This window comes from Orcinus orca, chromosome 15 (genome assembly GCF_937001465.1).
Source record: "Orcinus orca chromosome 15, mOrcOrc1.1, whole genome shotgun sequence".
NCBI lineage: Eukaryota > Metazoa > Chordata > Mammalia > Artiodactyla > Delphinidae > Orcinus > Orcinus orca.
In genome coordinates, this window is record NC_064573.1 from 71,777,038 (window position 1) to 71,794,245 (window position 17,208).

Sequence of the window (17,208 nt, forward strand, 5' to 3'; positions counted from 1 at the left end):
ATAGAAACCACATTTAAGGACCTGTGTAAATTCTCCTGTGAAGGGAACTGGTTATGTTTTTGATGGATTTCAATAAGGGAAGCTCTTTCAGTGTCCTTTTCAGGAACTTTTTTTTTTTTCTAAAGAAGGTGTGTCTACCACATACTAAGAAGGGGGGTGAATTTTGAGGTTGGTGCCAGAGGGCTAGAGGTGGCCTATCCAAAGGTGTTCTGTATTCCAGGGTCACCTCATCCCACATCCAGCCACTGGAAGTCCCAGCATCCTTTTCATGGAAGACTTACTAGTAACATGGTCTGCAAACACTGTGAGCACCAGGTAAATACTATACCAATACTTGATATTTTCTGGCAAGGTTTTATTTAAGTTAAGATTCATGGGGCTTCCCTGGTGGCGCAGTGGTTGAGAGTCCGCCTGCCGATGCAGGGGACACGGGTTCATGCCCCGGTCCGGGAAGATCCCACATGCTGTGGAGCGGCTGGGCCCATGAGCCATGGCCGCTGAGCCCGCGCATCCGGAGCCTGTGCTCTGCAAGGGAGAGGCCACAACAGTGAGAGGCCCGCGTACCGCAAAAAAAAAAAAGATTCATGAAGGGTCCAGAGCATGAGGACTGACATTGGTGTCTGGCTTCTGTGATTTTTCTGGGGTCTGTAGGCTTGGTGGACCCACTGCCCCTCCTTGGTCAGTGCTGACATATCAGTTGATTCTCAGATGGCATCTTCTGTACCAAGAGCAGCAGACCCATTGTGATTGGCAGCGTTTTGAGTCCTAAGGTTGGGTCTATACCCATGGTGAACACAACAGATTCTAGGGCTGTTTTTTGGGGTGTGTGTGTGTGTGTGTGTGTGTGTGTGTGTGTTTTGCTTTTGAGATTTTAAATTTTTATTATGCAGAATTTTGAGCATGATGCAAAAATAGAGAATTGTACAACTGTCACCTCAGTCAGTTTTAGAATATTTTTCATCACCCACCCCTTGCTCCCGCACACACAAAAAAACCACCCCTGTACCCGTTAGCAGTCATTTCTCATTTCTCCCCACACTGTCAGCCCTAGGAAACCACTAATCTACTTTCTGTCTCTATATAGTTTGTCTATCCTGGACGTTTCATATAAATGGAATCATATGGTGCTTTGAGACAAGCTTCTTTCACTCAGCATCATGTTTCCAGCGTTCTTCCACATGTTGTATCATGTATCAGTACTTCATTCCTGTTTATTACCAAATAATATTCCATTGTATGGATAGATCACATTTTGTTTATCCGTTCATCAGCGGATGGACATTGGGTTGTTTCCACTTTTGCCTTGTTTCAAATCTTAAGAAACAAATATTTGGTGTTTCGTAATTAAGTATGATGTTATCTTGGAGTTTTTGTATTCTCCTTTTATCACACTGAGAAAGTTCTTTTCTATTCCTAGTTTGCTGAGAGTTTTTATCATGACTAATAATTGGATTTTGTCTTGCTTTTTCTACATATAGTGAGATGATCTTTTTTTTTCTTTTATTCTGTTAATATGGTGAATTACAGTGATTGATTTTTCTAATGTTAAACTACCTTTGTGTTGCTGGGATAAATTTCATTTTATTGTGATGTCATTCTTTTTATATATTACTAGATTTGGTTTGCTAACATTTTCTGAAGGCTATTCGTGTTTTATGTTTATGATTTTCTTGTAATGTCTTTCTCGGGTTTTATTATAAGGGTTATGCTAGCCTCATAAAATAAGCTGGAAGTATTCCTGCCTCTATTTCCTCAAGGTCTTTGGGTAATATTGGTATTGCTTTTTCCTTAAGTGTTTGCTAGAATTTGTTTCTTTTTATTTCTTTAGTTCTATTTTTGCTGAATTTCTTTTGAGACTTTGCTGTTAGGCACATACACATGAATTAATTATGATGAGTTGACTCTTACTGTCGTGATAAAATGTCCCTCCTTATCTCTAGTAAGACTCCTTGTCTGGAAGTCTATTTTGTCTGTTTAGTTTCCATCTAACTAGTGTTTCTATGGTATGTCTCTTTCTGTGCTCTTATTTTTGACCTATCTTTTGTCTTTGTATTTAAAGTGTGGCTTTTGTAGAGAGCGTATAATCGGGTCTCGCCTTTTTATCCGGCTTCCTATCTGCCTTTTATTCGGTGTGTTTAGTCCATTTACATTTAACGTAGGTATTTATAGGGTGGATTTAGGTCTGCTGTTTCACCGTTGGTTTTCTACTTGTCTCATATAGTTTTTGTTTCTCTGTTCCTCCATTCCTCCCTTCTTTTGGGTTAATTGAATACTTTTTAGTATTCCATTGTAATTGCTCTGTTAGCTTTTTAGCTACATTTTTTTTACATTTGTGTGTGTGTGATTACATCATGCAGTGTTAACTTATCACAGTTTATTTAGAGTTAATATCATATTCCTTTGTGTAAAATGTAGGAACATTATGAAAGTATAGTTCTGTTACCCCATCTTTTGTGCTTTGTCGTATATATTATTTACATGTACATACATTATAAACCCCACAACACTGTCATAAAAATTTTTACTCTAAACAGTTATATGTGTTTAAAAGAAATTAAAAGAAAAAAATTTCACGTTTACCATTTTCAGTATTCCTCAGTGCCTTCTGTAGATCCAGGTCCATTTGATGTTTTTTTCCCTTCAGTCTAAAAATATTCCTTTAACATTTCTTGCAGGTCTGTTGACAAATTCACGTAGATTTCATTTATATAAAAATGGTTTTGTTTTGCCCTTCTTCTTTTTGAAGACTGGTTCGGCTGTGTATAGAATTTTGGGTTGACAGTGTTGCTGTTGTTTAGGTTTGGTTACATTTATGTACATTATTTTCACCAACTTTGAACATTTTTTTGGCCACTGTTTTTTTCAAAAAAATCTATGCCCCACTCTCGACTTGTTAGTCCATTTCATATTGTCCCACAGGTCACTGAGGCCTGGCTGGTTCTTTTTTCTTCAGTCTTTCTCCTCCGTGTCCTTCAATTTAGATAATTTCTATTGACCTATCTTCAAATTTCCTGACTGTCTTTCCCATCTTCAATCTCTGTTTGCTTGCCCAGTGAATTTTTCATTTTAGTTATTGTTCCTTTTAATTATCTATCTCTTTCGGTTCTCTATAATTTCCATTTCTCTGCTGAGATCCTCTCTTTGTCCTCCGCTAGATCTGAATAACTCTCTCTTCCTATATGTCCTTGGGCATATTTATAATATACTCCTTTAGGGTCCTTGTGCCAATTGCACCATCCAGGTCCTCACCTCCTCTTCCCTACACACCACGGGTCACACTTTCTTCTTTCTTTGTACTGTATGTCTAGTACTTTTTTAATATTGACACTGTAGTAGAGACTCTGGATTCTGGTATGTCTCTCTGAGAAATAATGAACTCTGTCCTAGCAGGCAGTTGCCTTGGCTGAGCTTAAACTCCAACCCCCCTCTCCAACACTGGGCGGCAGACTCTCCGCTCAGTTTTCTCAGCCTCCAGCCGCAGCTTCTTGCTGAGTCCCTGGAGTCTCTTCCGTGTCTGTGCGCTTTAGGGATCAGCCATGGAATCAGGCAGGGCTTATACACAGATTGTAGCGCCTATCCTCTCCTGGCTCCTCTCTTTCTGGGATTTCCTCCAGCCTCTGTACCAGCCCTGAACTCTGTCTCCTGATACCTTAATTCTGTAAGACTGCTGCTTTTTCCCACCCAACACTGAACTGCATGGATTAGGGGGGACCCTCAGGCAAAGAAGCCACACATAGCAAATCTCACCCACCGAGGTCCCGTTTCTCCACGAATTGACTTCTCCATTTCCGCCTGCTTTTGGTAGCCCTCCAGTTGTTCAATTTGTTTTGTTTTGATCCAGATTTTACAATTGTTACGTCAAGGAGAGTTAGTCTAGCCAAACTACTGTGCCATAATTGAAAGCAGGAACTCTTTTTTTTTAAAATAAATTTATTTATTTATGTATTTATTTTTGGCTATGTTGGGTCTTCGTTGCTGCGCGTGGGCTTCCTCTAGTTGTGGTGAGCGGGGGCTACTCTTCGTTGCGGTGCGCGCGCTTCTCATTGCGGTGGCTTCTCTTGTTGTGGAGCACGGGCTGTAGGGCGCAGGCTTAGTAGATGTGGCACATGGGCTTAGTTACTCCACGGCCTGTGTGATCTTCCCGGACCAGGGCTCGAACCTGTGTCCCCTGCATTGGCAGGCAGATTCTTAACCGCTGCACCACCTGGGAAGTCCGAAAGCAGGACCTCTTAACCCTGTTTTATCATTTGTTGTTTTGGGGCTTTTTTTGCAGTTAATAATATAACATGCACATCTTTCCATATAATCATGTGTAGTTCTACTACACTATTTTTTTTTTTTTTTTTTTTTTGCGGTACACGTGCCTCTCACTGCTGTGGCCTCTCCCGTTGCAGAGCACAGGCTCCGGACGCGCAGGCTCAGCGGCCATGGCTCACGGGCCCAGCCGCTCCGTGGCATGTGGGATCTTCCCGGACCGGGGCATGAACCCGTGTCCCCTGCATCGGCAGGTGGACTCTCAACCACTGCGCCCCCGGGAAGCCCCTCTAATGCACTATTTTTAATATAGTATTCCATTCTATAATATATGGATATGATATAATTTATTTAATCACCCCCTGGAATTTTCACCCATTCACATTTTGCCGTCATAAATGATGCTGTGATAACCACATCCTTGTAGTTATATTATCCATGGTTATTTCCTTAGGATAAAAATCCCAAAATTGCTGGGACAGGTATGCTATCGTATAGTTTTTCCAAGATATCCTTTAGTATTATTGTAGTTCTTATGTTTACAAGGTTGTTCTTAATAGAATTTGCTTCTAGGTAAGTACATTATGTTTGACTGTGTTACTGTTGGGCATGTAAATATTAAACTGTTTTATAGGCATATATCTTCCCATCTATAAAGCTTTGAATTGAACCTAAGTCCTTTCTGGTTTTTGCTGCAATATGTGTTTCAGAGTCCCGTTCGATTTGATACCTTCGATAGCCTTTCACTAAGTATTCCAGCTGCCACATGGGTATGTACTGATCTGTGGTTTACTTGGGGTCTGTTTTGGAGACATTTGAATCTGAAAGGGCTTTGAGACATTTCGTGTAGCTCAGCTACTACACGTGACTCAGACATATGGTTGGTTGAACCCATCTTAGTTTTAATCTGTGGTACCATGGCCTGTCTTGGGGGAAGAAGGTGGGCATTTTCTCTCTTGCTGCAGAAATTTTGGCTTTTTTGAACACACACACACACACACACACACACACACACACATTAATCTCAAATTCAAAGCTATCTACAAGAACATGGAAGCCCATAATTTTCTGCAGTGTTATGTCCTCATACCCTTGAATCCATCCATAAGAGCAAATCCAAGATGCTCTGGGCTCCCCATTTGTTCAGGAAACACCCAGTTGTGTCTGTGAAGCCTCACTGCCTGCCTAAGCGGAATAAAGCTCTGGGCTTCACACTGTTAACAGTTTCAGTCTAGCTCTCCTTGAATTGTAATCATGAATGTCCTTCTTGCGCTGTAGGGTCATCCACTGACCCTGGACCACTGCCTTCACCACTTCATCTCGTCGGAATCCGTGCGGGATGTCGTATGTGACAACTGTACGAAGGTATGGCTTTAACCCCAAGTGCCATTTCCTGAGCCGGCCCACGTGTCCTGATACAGCGCTTCCCACACCGTCGGCCCTGAGCTCTGCCGACTACCCCCAGAGGCTCTCTGCAGCCACAGCCACGTCCATCTAAGTTGCTGAGGAAATTGGCAGCCCACGGACCAAATCTTTTTCCCAGATGAGTTTGGTTTCATTCACAAAATGTTTAAAGAAAAAAATTTGAATGCCATGCTTAGAGGTGGGACAGGCCCGCTCCAATTCACTGCAGTTCCCTCCGCACCCGCCTGTTTCACATCTGCCTCAGCTGAGCGACCTGCCCGACTCCCCCGAGCAATTAAACATCACCCTCTGAATTAAGAGGAACTGTGGGGGCCAGAAATTTTGAAGACACAGAACGAAACAGATGACATGCTAGTGTCAGTTTCAGTGCAGCCTCTTTACTTCTTTTGCCTCCACGGTCACCATTAGTTAATGACTAAAAGAGTGAAGACAACTCACAGATAACTGGGCAGCTGAGTTCCTTCAGCAGGTGGACGTCAAGTGCCCAGTGAATGCACTTGTAACGCCAGCCTGACCCGCAGCTCTCCCTAGGGGTCCTGTTTCAAGAATTTCTGCAGAGGGACTTCCCTAGCGGTCCAGTGGTTAGGACTCCGTGCTTTCATTGCCGAGGGCGTGGGTTCGATCCCTGGTCGGGGAACTAAGATCCTGCAAGCTGCGCAACGCTGCCAAAAAAAAAAAAAAAAAAAGAATTGCTGCAGAGAGATGTTTCCTTTATTTCAGATTGAAGCGAAAGGGACGCTGAATGGGGAGAAGGTGGAACACCAGAGGACCACGTTTGTCAAACAGTTGAAACTAGGGAAGGTGAGCCCATGCCGCATGCCTGGCCGGCTCTGTCTCCGAGGGCCCCCCGGGTCCCGCTCCCGACCCGCGGCTCTTTCCGTCTCTCCCACCCGCAGCTCCCCCAGTGTCTGTGCATCCACCTCCAGCGGCTGAGCTGGTCCAGCCACGGCACACCCCTGAAGCGGCACGAGCACGTGCAGTTCAACGAGTTCCTGATGATGGACATCTACAAGTATCACCTCCTCGGACACAAACCCGTTCACCGCAGCCCCGAGCTGCACGAGAAGGCAGGGCCTGCGCTGGAGCTGCAGGACGGGCCGGCAGCCCCCAAGCCAGGTGCCTACCCGAGGGGCCAACGCAGCTGGAATTGGCGGGTTCCTTGTGCCACAAGGGGCAGGCTCACCCGACGGCTGCTTAAATTCTTGAGAATAGCAGGATTGGGGGTGGGAGAGGAAAGGTTTTGTAAAAGAGGTTTAACTGGCACAGTCACGAGATGTCTAGTTTTTAAAAACTCTTTGACAAATGAAAAACTGTAGGCAGGAAAGCAAAATGTTGCTTTCTGGTCTTCTGACTAAACAATAATTGGCTCAACTCATTCCAGTGAATTTCTTCTCTTTTCTTCTCCCCAGTACAGTCACCTCGTTTAGACAGGAACTGTGGGGAGGAATGTCCTGGCTGAAGATCCCTGAACATCTTATTTGGGTTGATACTTCTTTGCTGAATTGCTTTTTGTCTGATCCCATTACCATCCTCCCTTGAAGCTAATTATTGATCGGGTCCCAGTGAAGCCAGGTAGCTATTATCACTCTGTCTCACTGAAGAGAAAACCGAGGCTCCCAGAGGCTGATTGGTCCAGGGGCAAACAGCAGATGGGGGATCTGGTACTGGAATGAAGTGTCGGGACAGTTTTTTTTGTTTTTTTTTAAAATTTATTTGTTTTTGGCTGTGTTGGGTCTTCGTTTCTGTGCGAGGGCTTTCTCTAGTTGTGGCGAGCGGGGGCCACTCTTCATTGCGGTGTGCGGGCCTCTCACTGTTGCGGCCTCTGTTGTTGTGGAGCACAGGCTCCAGACGCGCAGGCTCGGTAGTTGTGGCTCACGGGCCTAGTTGCTCTGCGGCATGTGGGATCTTCCCAGACCAGGGCTCGAACCCGTGTCCGCTGCATTGGCAGGCAGATTCTTAACCACTGAGCAACCAGGGAAGCCCCGTTGGGACAGTTTTGTAAAGGTGTTGTATGTAATATGTTCAGTTCTTTGTAAATGAGGAAAACTCACTGACTTTCAAGGCTCCAAGCCTGAACTCGCCACCCGTGTGCCAGGACTGTCTTCCCTGCACCCCAGACTTTCCCCACCTAACACCCCTTACTACCATTATTCTTTCCTACATCCATTTGTGTGGCCTGGCAGGACATCATTCACAGGGAGACCGAGCTTTGTCCTTTCTCAGAAGGTCAATAGTTTAACATTGGGAGCAGCTGGGGTGGGAAGAGGGCCCAGTTTTAAATCCAGGACCTCCTTGCCCTGGCTTCCTCTTCTCCCTGGCAGGGGTGCAGGTCTTTAGCAAACAGGGCTGGGAATCTCAAAGACTCACAGAGTTGTCAAAGTGAGCAGGAGGCTAGGAGCTGGGTACATTTTTCCTATTTGGGGATTAAAACAGGCAGAGGCAAAAAGGAAGTTTTATGAATCAGCATAGGACAAAATCAAGTATCTGTTTTTCCTCTGTAGCCTTACTGGGGAGTTAAATTTCAAGCTAATCCAAACCATGTCTTGTTTACCCAAAGCTGCTGCTCACTTTCATTGCCTTCGGCCTTTTTCTCTTGCAGTTCGGAGTCACCCGGGGGGCCCCAAAACACAGATTTGCATGAACGGCGCCTGCTCCCCATCTTTCTTGCCCACGCTGCCAACCCCGATGCCCTTCCCCCTCCCAGCTGTTCCTGACTACAGGTGAGCCACTTTTTAGACGCATATGCCTCATTCACTGATGGCTTTAAAAATAAGAGTTACAAAGTCCATAAAATGTAAATGTTATGTGTATGTGTGTATACATGTACATATGTATGAAAGTATGTACATAGAATATAAAGAAAGAAATTTTAAAAATTTTGGGGACACCACCTAAAGATAGATCACCAATTAAATCTTTGTCTTCCACTCTGTAAAGCTGTGTGTGTGTGTGTGTGTGTGTGTGTGTGCGTGTGTGTGTGCACGCATATACTACACAACATACATACACTCACAGAATGGACAGTTTACCAGGCCAGTAAATACAGGTCTCTATTTCAGTGCTTGCATAGTATTCAGTTGTATAGCTGTACCATTGTGTCAGTCCCCTATTGTTGAACATCTAGTATTTTTTACTCTTTGCTTTTTTTTTTTTTGCGGTACGCGGGCCTCTCACTGTTGTGGCCTCTCCCGTTGCGGAGCACAGGCTCCGGATGCGCAGGCTCAGCGCCCATGGCTCACGGGCCCAGCCGCTCCGCGGCATGTGGGATCTTCCCGGACCGGGGCACGAACCCGTGTCCCCTGCATCGGCAGGCGGACGCTCATCCACTGCGCCACCAGGGAAGCCCTCCTCTTTGCTTTGCCTCTAAACCTTCCTTGTTGTATTTGTAAACCACTGGCATTTGTTCCTACCGTTCAGCTCCTCCACGTACCTCTTCCAGCTGGTGGCAGTTGTTGTCCACCACGGAGACATGCACTCGGGACACTTCGTGACCTACCGACGGTCCCCGCCTTCGGCCAAGAACCCTCTCTCCACCAGCAACCAGTGGCTGTGGATTTCTGACGACACCGTCCGCAAGGCCAGCCTGCAGGAGGTGCTGTCCTCCAGCGCCTACCTGCTGTTTTACGAGCGTGTTCTTTCCAAGATGCAGCACCAGAGTCAGGAGTGCAAGTCTGAAGAATGACTCTGCCCTGGCCCCGAAGCTAGAGCTGATGGCTCCGTCCAAGCTGTGTGCGTGTGCGTGTGCGTGTGTGCTATGGTGTGTACGTGCAAGCAGCCCCACTAGAGTCCTGCAGCCTTCTGGCGTGTTCTAAGAGCAGGCGCCACACAGGAGCTGGTGGCCCCGATTCAAACGAGGTCAGGCTCCCCGCACAGCTCTGCCCGTGCGTACCGGGCAGCGGTGCCGGGCTAGGAAAACAGTCATTGCGTCTAGAGCGTGTCTTGTCACTCACCTGATCCAGGTAATTAAAAGAAACCAGACTCCAGAAGCCACCTTTTTTAGATTGCTACATTAGGTGTTCTCAGAGGGGAGTTAACTTTGTCTGATCCTCCAGCGTTTCAGCATAGATCTTTTATTTTTAATAAGCAGTCCCATAAAAATGGTTGAATTAGTGAAATTACTAAAGGCAACAACTTCGAAGAAAAAGTGCCTTTCACTCTCAATTGCTTTCGTAGCATGTCCCTTCTGGAAAACACACCTCATCTGGGAATCATATCAACAATTTTTGAAAAGCTCTGTACCTTCCAAAGTTACCGAATAGAGAGCAACAGAACAGTTAACAGACGCCTGATGCACACCCGCCTTCCCTTTTTATATGTCTTTTTCTAACCTTTCGATTCTTTATATGTAGTAAAAGCTCACGTGCCAAATCCACCCCTCGGGGAAATTCTTTCTCTACTTTGTCAGTTACCAGTGACCAGCTTTCTCTTTGCTGTTATCTTTTGTATCCCGGACTCCGAAGTGTGATGATTGCATATTATATAACTGTGTGAACAGCCAGAACTCGGTGGCCTGTGTGCCACACCTAGGACTCCTCCGCTCTGTAGAAAACCCTTTCTCACACGAGGACCCCACGGTGGACAGCTATTCTCATCTATTTATTTATTGCCCATGAAGAGCTCCTGAGGTTTACAGGTGGAGCCGGGGGCTGTGTCAGAAAGACAATCCTGGCCTCCATTTGAGAGCTGGATTCTGAAAGAAGGGCACTGACCTTGGGGCTGCTGCCTCTCTGGACCTCAGTTTCCTCATCTGTAAAGTGATGAGTTAGATTCCATGACCATCCGAGTCCAGCCCTTCCCACAAAAAAGAAGTTTAAAAGAACTTTTTGAACATAAAATTATGGCTGATATCTAGTACTGTCATTCTGTTCTAGGTCCATATTCTAAATGTATTCGTTTCCAGTAGCCTCATACAAAAGACCTCTCTTGGGCATCCTCCCCTCTCTTCAGGTAAGTCTAATGAAGGCAGCCCAGGGCCGAAGGAATTTTGATGACACAGGGGTATCTATGTTTTAGATAGGCTCTTTTATTTAAAACAAAAAACAAATGCAGACTGACTCTTCAGAGATAAGATTTGGAATCAGACGCGTCCAAGAGGTCACCTGAGGTCAGGCTGAGGACTGTGCTTGCCCTGGTGGGGACCAGCTGGCAGACACTTGCAGACAAGGCCTTGGTGTCAGCTGAAAGCGCTAGAGGCCCAGGTGATCCCCATTCCCCCAGGCCCAGCGTGCATCCTGAGGACTCGGAACTCTCGCTCTTGACAGAACGGGCTGTGAAGTTCTCCAGGCCACACACCTCAGGGAGAAAGGAGCCGCACAAAGCTTCTGGTCTGTTCACGGCAGACGTCCCTTCCCGACTTCTTACAGACCCCGGCTTTGACGGTGAAAGGCACGTCCCCGTGGTACCCGCGGTCTGGGGGAAACAAATGCTCTATCACGTGACCTTAACCTGCCTGGCAAAGTTGTAGCTTGGAGCAACTGCTGCTCTGCCGCTGCTTACGCTTTGCAATCTGCCATTAAAGAGAGATGAACGGGGCTCATCCTTTTAGCGTTCAGTTGTAAGCAGATCTTTGGTCGGAGGGACTGAGCCACAGTTGTAAATGTGAATGATCTCCGTGCAAAGTCTCTTCCCCTGACTTAAAGGTGACTTTCTCTTTTTGTAAATCATTAGGCGTTAAGTAGCAGCCAAACAAACACTCTTACTTCTAGCTTTGTTATTTACAAAGTCGCTTCTTTTTGCAAAAACTGAAGTTAAACTCGTAGTTTATGCCATAATAACTGCTGATTTATGTTTTTGCTAAAGGTACCTTTTGTATCTGCTGTGTATTATAGCAATAAAAGAATCATTTTGTTAGGAAAAAAATCAACTGGTCTTCTTTCATAATTCACCGACTCGATACAAACATCCTCTTTCTGAGTTCAGCATTGTATGTGAGAAGCCCTGCGCTTGGGTTCAACCTTTTCCATGTTCCCTGTTGGTAAAGGAAATGCCAGCTCCCTCTTGGAGTAGAGAAGGAAGGAACTAACAGAAGTACTAGCTGTTAAAAACGTTTTTACTTTGTAATAGGCAGGATTTTCCGAAATGTCAGGTTGACCCGGGGAGCCAGAACATTCTTTCGGACGGGGAGACTGTGGTACCAGTGAGTGTTGGTTGGGTGGTTCATCATAAGTAAGCTTCCGTGGGCCAGCTGGAGCCTGACCACCCCCAGCCTCCGGGAGGGGTGCTTCCCCCGGGAATCCTTATGCCGGAAGAAGAAGTCTCTGCAAGCCCCAAAGGAGACAGAGGCGATGGGGCTCCCGGGAGCCAGCTCTCTCTCGTCATCTCTGTGCTCACCAATGTGGTCACGGCCATCTTTGTACCTGCGGTGAGAAAACAAGCAGAGTTCACAGAACAGCCCTCTGTGGAAACACGCCCACACCTCGTTTGCCTGCAGGGAAACAGTGCCACGAGCACAGGTTTCTGCAGGGGCTGGAGGGCTGCATCTGGTCCACAGATGAGGCAAGCCTTTCACTTTGTTATCAGCCCTCTTTGATCACACGCTTTAAAAGCAATAAGGAATTCCCTGGCGGTCCAATGGTTAGGACTCTGCGCTTCCACTGCAGGGGGCCCAGGTTTGATCCCTGGTCAGGAAACTAAGATCCCACAAGCCATCAAACAAACAAAGCACACCAACAGAGGCCAAACACGAGTCTTAGAGTTCTCCTGCAGGGTTCGTATGTGTAAACCTTCATCGCGTAAGACGGTTTCTCCCTACACTTAAACCCGTATTCCTCGCACAGTCTGGCCCCCGCCGGTCTCTGAGCTCATCACTGCTTTCCAGCACCACCAGCGGGATTTCCACTCAAGACACTCCAAGCTCCCTCTGCTCTCCCTCCAGGTGCCTGTGTGGCTCCCACTCTCTCTTGGTTTAGCTATCAGCTCGGACGTCACCCCTCCGTGAACCCTCCTCTAACCATCTTCCCTTAAACCCAGAGTTCTCAACCAGGGTGACTCTGCCCCCCAGGGGGGCACTAGGCGATGTCTGGAGACATTCTGGTTGCTCTGACCAAAGGGACCCCCGAAAAAAATGCACAGTCTAAAAGGAGGCAGCCTCTCAGCCAGCTCTGGGGGACTGCTCCGAAGAGGTAAGGGGGGAGCCGACAAAACACGGTCATTAGAACATCAAAAGGTTACTGATAATGAAAAGAAAACCAGACATCTCGAGCTAATGAATTTAGTGCCCTTCTGTGTATGGGACAGTCTGGGCTCACTGAAGTCATTCCTTTGAGATGCACCTCAGCTCTCTGGGGCCAGTATCCTGTCCTCTCCCATCCTGAGTCCCCTCAGGGGGCACCCTGGCAGTGGCTGCGGGGCTGAGGGCTTGGCAAGGGGTATGTCTCCATCCTGAGTTCCCTCAGGGCTACAGTGGCTTGATGGCCCCGCATCCTCTGTTGGATGATATGGCAGGCAACGTTCTTCATTCACAGGGTGGTCCTGGCATCTGGTGGGTGGAGGCTAGGGAGGCTGCCCAACATCCTGCAGTGCACAGGTCAGCCCCAGAAGGAGGATTATCTGGCCCAAAGCATCAGGAGTGTTGCTGTTGAGAAACCCAGACTCCTTCCTCCCAGCCGTTCTCAGATCAGCCTGTTCAATTTTCTACGAGACACTTATCAACGTCTGAAGTTATCTTGTTCACCTGTTCATCAGTTTGCGGCCTCTCACTCCCGCCATGGTGAGAGCTCCATGAAGACTAATTGCTTATGTTCCACTACTACTCCCCTAACTACACGGAAGGGTTATTTGTTGTACAAATGAGTAAAGTATGGTGGAATCCTAAACTCTTCTTTTTGGAAGAGACAGGTTTATAAAATTCAGTCCACTGTCCTAAAAAGTAAAAGGTACAAACAGTTAGGGGGTCACCTGTTGACAAGCACGAAGTTGAAGTTCTGTCCAGTCACTACAGAAACGCGATCCCGGATGCGCTCTAGGACAGGGACCCAGGGCTTTGGAGACAGAGTAAGGCCCGAAAAGGTGTAGGTCAGCCCAGTGTCACCGTATGTCGCCTGCTTCCTTGGGACATTGTGCCACTTCCCAAACACCTGGATCCTGGCCAGCACACCTGTGCAGGGGAAACATGGCAGCGCCTCAGACAATCCACACTCACTCCCTGAGTATTCAGAAAAGGAAGTAAAACAGGAATAACATCTAATACCCCGACCAGGGACCCCCTCCTCAAAAATCATTGTGGCTCGTCCAAAACGTTCATGTAAGGACAGTGATTCTTGTCCGACACTTGGAGAAACACAGCCCTAGTCCAAGTTTTTTATAAAAACACCCTAGCTTAATTGCTCACTAGAACCGTAATACAGAGGCTGAAATTGGAGCAAAATGAAGTCAGGTTACACGCTAGCACGGTGATTTTGCCAACTGTGGGGACAAAGGGCATCGATGGAAGATGGTGCTAATTCAGCTCAGGATGGAGGCTGGGTCTCCCGTGGGCATTTCTACATCTCCCCGTCCCTGTGCTCTGCCACATTGCAGCGGTTCTCAGTGTGTGGTCCCCGGATCAGTAGCACCCGGAAACTCCGGACACTAGACTGCAGGGGCAGGGCAAGCCATGGTGTTCTCACAAGCAACAAAGTCCTCCAGGTGATGCTGAGAACCTCGTGCATAGGAATTACCTGGTAATTTACCATCTCTCCGCTCTCAGCGGACAGGAGATCCCTGTTGTTAAGTCTGTATCGCAAGCACCCAGCAAGTTGCTTGGCCCAGAGGTGCCCGGAATATGTGTTCAGTCAATTAACAAACTCATCTGTAATTAATGGCTCCTGGGTTCAGATTTCCCTAAACACGGACCACTAGTTTTATCCAACAAGCCTTCCACACACACCCCACCGTCCCCTGCTTACCTGTAAAATATTCCACTTCTTTCTCCAACTCTTGGAAAATCTCATCTGCTTCGGCTTTGCCAAACAGGACTGTGTAATCGCAGTCCAGGCCCTCGGCTGCAATGTGCCTCCAGCTGAGGCCTGCCGAGTGGACTCCATTCCCCGGGGCTGCTCTCCTGGGCTTTTTCCTGCTGGTCCCCTCCTCTTCTGCCAACCCTGCTGGGCCTCCTCCGGTCTGCTCTTGCCCCCTCTTTCCCATAAGGCCCCTGACAGCCCCCTTCACCAGGAATCTGTCCATCTTGTCTCCACAAAGCAAACACCTGGTAGCCAGTGGCCAGGCCAAGAGAGAGAGATTGCCCAGGCTCTGTCCCAAATGCCAAAATCCACTCTGCAAAGTGGTCTCACAGTGGCATTCCTCCAGTTTTTAAGTTTCCATTTTAAAGTTTAACACCATGTCCTATAAAGGAAGTAAGAGGAGGTTAAAGCTGGAAGGATCCCTCCCACACCTGGGTAGGTATTAGAATCAGCCGCCTAGCTTGCAACACCCACGTGTGCCTGCCCTTCACCCGCAAATATCCGAATTTTTAAAGAAACACCCACCCCCCGGAATTCGCACGCCAATGGCAAACTTGGAAACTGCAACCCAAACCCTCGCTTTACATATGGGGAAACTGACACACTGAGAGGGGGAGAGGTTTGCTCAAAGTCACCCAGAAAAGCATGTCTCTCTCTCCCTTCCACCCTGCAAAGCACAGGCTGGGGGGTGGGGGGTAGATAACTGGCCGGCCTCCCACGCAAGTATTAAAACAGGTACGTATTGCGATCCTTACACGGACAAGATTCTGAATCTAAATGTAACAACGGTTAAACGTGGTCATACACCAGGCACGCCGAATTCTGATAGAAAATAAGAATTGTAACACGTGCGGGGGGGGGGTGGTGCCTAGGGGTCTCTTTAAAATCTCAGCTCCCGCGAAGCTCCGCTTCTCCCAGACACTGTAGAAAGGTCCTGCGGGAAAGAGGAAACACTTACCCCCTCTACAGAACTGCTTCCGGGTAGATTTCAGCCGCGAACTGGAGAAAATCCAGGCAAATCTGCAAAACAAAGCGGTGGGCGGCCTCCGGGCGCCACCTGTTGGCCCTCCGGGCGCGTTGCAAGCACCGCCGTATTTCTGGGTAACGTTATTTGTTCCGCAGCCGTGCAGGGTCCCCGGTGGTTTGGCAGCTGTTGTTCGGTATCATCTCTCCCTGGGGATTAATTTCGTTTCCTGACAGGGAGTTGGGCCAACCAGCATATTGTCGCAGATAGGAGCACGAATTCTGCAATCAGACCCCGTAACTTCCAGTTCTGTCTCCTCAACTGTAGCTGTGCGGCTCCTACAGGTCACTTAACCCTTCTGGGCTTGAACTGCCTTCTCTAAACAGTGGGGACTACAAAACCTATGCCATGAGAACACCATGAGGAGTAAATGAGAGGATGTGTGAGAAGGGCTTCTGTGCTTCAAACAAATGTCAGCTTTTATTATCACCAATTTTTATTTACTCTCTCTCTTGGCCAATGGAATGAAAAGAGGTTGGGGGCTTTGTTTTGAATCTTCTTAGCGTCCAGCTCTGCAGATTTTGACAAAGGTAAACAGTTGTGTGACCACACCACAATCAAGATCTAGAATTCTATCATCCCATAAAATTCCCCCAAGTCTCCTAGTTATCAACTCGCCCCCTTACCCAGCCCCTGGCAACCACTGATGTGTTTTCTGTCCCTAGAGTTTTACCTTTTCCAGAATTTCTTGTAAAGGAAATGATACAATATATAGGCTTTGTGTCTGGCTTCTTTCACTTAGCCTAACGCTTTTAAGATGTATCCATGTTGTTCGTATCAGTTTATTCCTTTTCATTGCTGAGTAAGCTGCCCTTGTACTCATGCCCTACAATTTGTCCACCCACTTGCCACTTGAGGGGCATTTGGGTTGTTTCCAGTTTGGGGAAAATACAAATAAGGTCACTATATCTATTCATGTACAAGCTCTCGTGTGAATATAGAGTCCAATTTCCCTTGGGTAAATACGTAGGAGTGGGATCGCAGGGGCACATGGTAAGGGTATGTGTCACTTTATACAAAGCTGCCAAACTTTTTCACAGTGGCTTTTATTTTCTTATTTTAAAAATAATTTTAAATTATGAACATCTCTTCTTCTTACACATCAAGCTCCTTGTCCTAGGCGCTGGAACACAACAGTAACAAGAATCAAGTCCCTGCCCTCACCCAGGTTACATGCTGGAGATGGAGACAGAAATAAACAAGGAGAGAATAAATAAGATTATTTTATTTTATTTTGGCCACACCACAAGGCATGCGGGATCTTAGTTCCCTGACCAGGGATCAAACCCATGTGTCCTGCAGTGGAAGCACAGAGCCTTAATCACTGGACCTCCAGGGAAGTCCCAATAAGATCATCTTAGATAGTACAGAAGCTGTAAATAGAGTGACCTGCTAGAAAGTGGGGCAGGAGGAGAAGGCCCTTCAGAGGCAAGGTCTCGAGCTGACACCTGAGGTTTTCCAGGCAGGGGGACAGTGCGTGCAAGGTGTAAGACCACACAAGGGACAGCTGGGTATGCCTGGTGACTGTGCTGAGAACCAGACTCATCACGTCACAGCAGCTGGGCT

The 17,208-nt window shown here is 47.1% G+C and overlaps 2 protein-coding genes across 7 annotated transcripts in view; one reads left to right on the forward strand and one right to left on the reverse strand.

Annotated features, from left to right (window-relative positions):
* Positions 1–10,759, forward strand: part of USP30 (ubiquitin specific peptidase 30) — a 27,350-nt gene extending 16,591 nt beyond the window's left edge. For all 4 annotated transcript variants that reach the window (XM_033408569.2, XM_049698607.1, XM_033408570.2 and 1 more), the window contains 7 exons: positions 221–315; positions 4,965–5,024; positions 5,533–5,619; positions 6,400–6,480; positions 6,576–6,795; positions 8,279–8,399; positions 9,097–10,759. In XM_033408569.2, the coding sequence (XP_033264460.1) occupies positions 221–315; positions 4,965–5,024; positions 5,533–5,619; positions 6,400–6,480; positions 6,576–6,795; positions 8,279–8,399; positions 9,097–9,361 (929 nt within the window). In that variant the 3' untranslated portion in view covers positions 9,362–10,759. The remainder of the gene's footprint in view (positions 1–220; positions 316–4,964; positions 5,025–5,532; positions 5,620–6,399; positions 6,481–6,575; positions 6,796–8,278; positions 8,400–9,096) is intronic.
* On the reverse strand, positions 10,681–15,728 carry ALKBH2 (alkB homolog 2, alpha-ketoglutarate dependent dioxygenase). 3 transcript variants are annotated; one of them, XM_033408573.2, is made up of 4 exons: positions 15,577–15,728; positions 14,565–15,000; positions 13,576–13,774; positions 10,681–12,035 (listed from the first exon to the last, which is right to left on the reverse strand). In XM_033408573.2, the coding sequence occupies exons 2-4, from the start codon at positions 14,839–14,841 to the stop codon at positions 11,729–11,731; spliced, it is 783 nt and encodes a 260-aa protein (XP_033264464.1). In that variant the 5' UTR covers positions 14,842–15,000; positions 15,577–15,728; the 3' UTR covers positions 10,681–11,728. The 3 variants fall into 3 exon arrangements, with proteins under 3 accessions (XP_033264464.1, XP_004281537.2, XP_012392780.1); XM_004281489.4 differs by lacking the exon at positions 15,577–15,728 and adding an exon at positions 15,374–15,570; XM_012537326.3 differs by lacking the exons at positions 13,576–13,774; positions 15,577–15,728 and having other exon boundaries at positions 14,565–15,570.
* Positions 15,729–17,208: the final 1,480 nt, after the last annotated feature.